The sequence below is a fragment of the Octopus bimaculoides genome, chromosome 2 (assembly GCF_001194135.2).
Source record: "Octopus bimaculoides isolate UCB-OBI-ISO-001 chromosome 2, ASM119413v2, whole genome shotgun sequence".
NCBI classification, from domain to species: Eukaryota; Metazoa; Mollusca; class Cephalopoda; order Octopoda; family Octopodidae; genus Octopus; species Octopus bimaculoides.
In genome coordinates, this window is record NC_068982.1 from 58,016,008 (window position 1) to 58,020,854 (window position 4,847).

At 36.6% G+C, this 4,847-nt stretch overlaps 1 protein-coding gene across 3 annotated transcripts in view; it reads right to left on the reverse strand.

Moving 5' to 3' along the window:
* LOC106876256 (centlein-like) overlaps positions 1 to 4,847 on the reverse strand; it is a 367,586-nt gene that overhangs the window by 253,361 nt on the left and 109,378 nt on the right. For all 3 annotated transcript variants that reach the window (XM_014924756.2, XM_014924749.2, XM_052977284.1), the window contains one exon: positions 2,669 to 2,793. In XM_014924756.2, coding sequence (XP_014780242.1) covers positions 2,669 to 2,793 — 125 coding nt within the window. The remainder of the gene's footprint in view (positions 1 to 2,668; positions 2,794 to 4,847) is intronic.

Sequence of the window (4,847 nt, forward strand, 5' to 3'; positions counted from 1 at the left end):
TTTATTCTAATTGATTATGGTGTTTTTTAACACATGAACTTACATATCACATTTATGGAGCTGGCAAGAAAGCAAACAGCAATACAAAAAACAAAATTAAAAATCAAATATATATATATATATATATATATATAAAAAAATACAATCATACATACATATATATATATATATATATATATATATATAAAATTGCAAATGTATATTGTAAAATAATCCATCAAAGAATAGATAGAAATGTACAGTGAGCAAAAGTGTAAGGTTTCCAAGATTATACGAGACTATTGAATCACGGTTTTGAAGGTGATAAGTAAAAGTAAGGACGTAACATCAGTCAAAGAATATTCAATACTGCCAGTTTAAAGCCAAAGCCAGACACGAATACACACAAACACAAAATGCATGCAGTGTTTAAAATAAGTGAGGCCAAGCTTAGTAAGTAAACACAGGAGTGCTTTTGACTTGGAAGAAAGGGTGCCAGGGTGTGTGTGTGTTGATTTTGGATAAGTCACAACAAGTGTGTCAGATTCCTTCGCACCTCTCTGTTGACAACTTTGTATTGATTGCACTAACAGTTACAGTAAAACTTGCTTCTTCAATTAGACGCGTTTATCACAGCTTATCATGAGTCGTCATTACACTTTAGCTCACTCACACTATCTTTCTCAACTTCATATTCTTTTTCACACATGCAAGCACGCACATACGTGAATGTGTATATGAAATCATAAGCACAAAAATGCATTGGTGCATAGAGACATACATATACACACATCTGATATAGTATGATGTTGATTAAAACTTATGAACACAAAACTTTACATTTCTCTCACACCAAACCTATCAAATAAAAAAAAAGGAAAACATGTATACAAGCCAATGAAGGAGTCCTTATGTGGTTTTCTCAACATGCTAAAAATGACAAGTGAATCTCCTTCAAATCACATCTTGCAGTCTTAGAAAAGAACACATTTGATAATGTAGTCTTAGGCTACCAGTACATAAGTAAAAGGTGTGACTGTCATGGCTGACCTACAGTTAAAGAAACCAACAACAACAACAACAGCAACAACAAAAAAAAAAACATCTAAAAACAGAAATAAAAATATATTAAAGAATAATGAAATAATAATGACATCTTTTGACTTGGCACAAGTCTGGATTCTGTGAGAAAGTACACAGATTTCTAGACGAAGCTCCAGTACATTACTGGTATCTATTTTATGAACACTGTGTAAATTAAAAGGATAGTCAATCCTGACAAGATTATGGGGTCAACAAGTAATAATAATCATCATGATGACCAGCACCATCATTTACTGCCCTTTTTTTCCATGCTGGCTTGGGTTGGACAGTTCGATGAGAACAGACAAGCGAAAGGGTTCTGTGAGGTTCTATGTCTGCTTTGGCATGGTTTCTACAATTGGATGTCATTCCTAATGCCAAACACTTAACAGACTGGGTGTTTTTACATGGCACCAGTATAGGATTTGAATTCAAAATATAAAGTGCTGAGAGAAATGTGACAAAGCATTGCATCGTATACAAGAATGATTTTGCCAGATGATGATGATGATGATTATGATGATTATGGCCCTTTCTGCTATAGGCATAAGGTCAGGGATTTTGTGGGAGGAGGTTAGTCAGTTATATCAATCCCAGAGCTCAACTGGTATTTGTTATATCGAGTCTGAAAAGACAAAAGGCAAACCAGATCCTGGTGGAATTTGAACTCAAAGCATTAAGATGGACAGGGTTGCCAAGTGTGCTAATGATTCTGCCAGCTCTCTGAGAAGAAGGAGGAGGAGGAGGGGAAGAAGAAGAAGAATAGCCATTTATGTATCATACAAATACATCATTGAAAGGCAAATTTACTGAGGTGTTTATCAGGGGGTAGTATTCCCTATGCAAGTGCTATGTCTAAAAAAAAAATAATATGTGTATATCAAGAGACAGATGTTGTTCTAGCAGCAGTAAATGAGAACATTAGATGCATTTCTGCTTCACTGAGCATTATCAATAATATGTACTCACTGTCAACATGCTTAGATGAAATCCACCTCCATAGATGTATACATATCTGTGTTGATGGAAATTTAAACACAGTACATCCATAGAAGATGCTATCTCCAGACAAATAATTCAGTAAATTTTGCCTATCACAATGTATTTACATTAATCCTTTTGATACCAAACCATCTGAGACTGCCAGAACCAGGAAGGCATGGGATGGGTTGGTGAAATGTATTTTTGGATGTTGAGTCTGATGGAGGAGATGACGAGTGACAGAGACTTCTGGTGAATTGTTGTGCTTGAAAAGATATGTCAAGCTAAGTAAAATCGTGGACAATGCCAGTGACATGCGAAAGCAATCGTGCCAGTGATATGTGAAAGGCAATCGTGCTAGTGTCACATAAAAGACAAGTACTCTCGGTGGAGTGGTTAGTGTTAGGAAGGGCATCCAGTCGTAGAAGCCATGCCAAATCAGACTGGAATCTGGTGCAGCTCTTCAGCTTACCAACCTTGGTTAAATTGTCCAACCCATGCCAGCATGGACAACAGACATTATATAATGATGATGATGATGAAACAAGCATCATATTTGACCGAATAATCTGAATACTAAAGAATTAAACGATGATGATGATGTGTTGGAAGCTGGGTTACTTACCATTCTGAATTTGTGTCATCAATATTCTTCAGCTGCTCTTTTAAGCTGCTATAGTTCTCCTGAAGTGCTCGGAACCTTTCCAAACGTCTGTTATGACTGGATCTTAGCTCATTTAATTCTTCCTCCTGAAAGAGATGCAAAGTTCCAGAGTGAACAGAATCACCAAAACATTAAGAATATGAATAAATGCTGTTTTACTTGATCTATCATTATTCAGCCAGGCAGCTATTCACAATATGAGTTAATGCATTATTCAATTTCCTTTACTGGAGTTAACAAATGCTGGTGTTCTTGCCAGGAACTTCCAGGATGATTTTTTGTTTCCCTCCTTCTGTCACCATACTCTCTTTCATACACTGTCTTTGGCATGTCACACTGAGAATATGCTCTGCTACCTCCTGCAATTTATTCTTTCTTAAGCTTTGAACTACAACTCTCTCACAATGATAAATTGTTCCACTCACCAACCATAACTTCTACTAACACCAAACTTAAAGTCATTACTTTCTTTCTCAATCTATTCATTTCTCATATTGTAACTTCTCTCAACACCTATTCTTTTTCTTTTGATGATGGAAGCTTTTTCACCTTGTAGACTACAAAGCAACCTGTGAATTGGTTGACAAACTGAGCAGAGACAACAAAACGGAAAAGACTTGCTCAGACTAAAAGTCTAACAAAGTGCAAAACAACCTCTGTATGTGCTGGTGCCACTAAAAATGTACCCAGGAGATTCTGCAAAAGTGTTGGTGTTAGGAAGGGCATCCAACTATAGGAGCTGATGACAGGTTGGATCTTGTCAAACTGTCCAACTCATGCCAGCATGGAAAGCAGGTGTAAAATGATCACACACACACACACACACACAAATACATGTGCTCACATACATATATGCATGCACGCACACACACACTAATGAGGGACGATCAAATGAAAATCGGAACATCGAATACAATCACCTTGTAGTAATTAGTCCAATTTACATCTCTTTAAGCCAAGGTAGATTTAGCTATTCGTCCCACACACATTCAATAGAGTAAATACTAGGTAATGTAGTGGGTTCAAAATAATCAACTAAAACCCTTGAAAGTGATGCTGCAAAGAATGGTATCAGTAAAAGAATAAAAGAATTTGTCTTATCATCTGTTAACCCTTTATCATTTAAACTGGTCATATCTGGCCCAAATATTGTACATGTTTTATGTTCAACCTAGCCATATCTGGCCTCTCACATCTACCTTTCAATGACATTTTAAAAATAAGCAATCATATCATCGAAATCTCAAGGTTACAAGATAATACATGATTAATTGAAAACAATGTGGATAAATAAGCATTACATTGACAAAGTAATCTGAATGCTAAAGAGTTAATCTCACTATTGATAAATCTTGGTATTGATCTAAAACAGATTGATTATTGTGTTGGTGAGTAAACTTTTGGATAAAAATACTATTGCTTCTTTTATTCTTTTACTTGTTTCAGTCGTTTGACAACAGCCATGATGGAACACCACCTTACAGGGTTCTAGTCAAAGAAATCAACCCTAGGACTTATTCTTTGTAAGCCTAGTACTTATTCTATCAGTCTCTTTTGCTGAACTGCTAAGTTACGGGGATGTAAACACACAAGCACTGGTTATCAAGCAGTGGGTGGTCGAGACAGGCACAGACACAAAGACACACACACACACACACACACACAGCAATATTAAATCTCTGAGCAAGAAGTAAACAGTAGCATCAAGGAATCGTGAAGCATATTTGCCACCTAAATGTGGCGGTCCCATATCCCATAGAGAATGATGCTACTGTTGTTTATTGCCCCAAGAGATGTCCTCCTGGGGCTATAAACAACAGTAGCATCGTCCTCTATGGGACCACCACATTTAGGTGGAAAATATATTTCACAATATATATATATATATATATATATATACGCATACACATGATGGGCTTCCTTCAGTTTCCATCTACCAAATTCACTCAAGAGGCTTTGGTTGGCCTGGGGCTATAGTAGAAGACACTTGCCCAAGGTGCCACACAGTGGGACTGAACCCAGAACTATGAATACATCAACTATTTGTTTTGAGTAATGTCTTACAGAAATAGAAAAGTCTAAGTCAATTTTTCCAACGTGTCAATTAGGAGGTGGGAGTGGGGGTGGGGGGAAGAATATC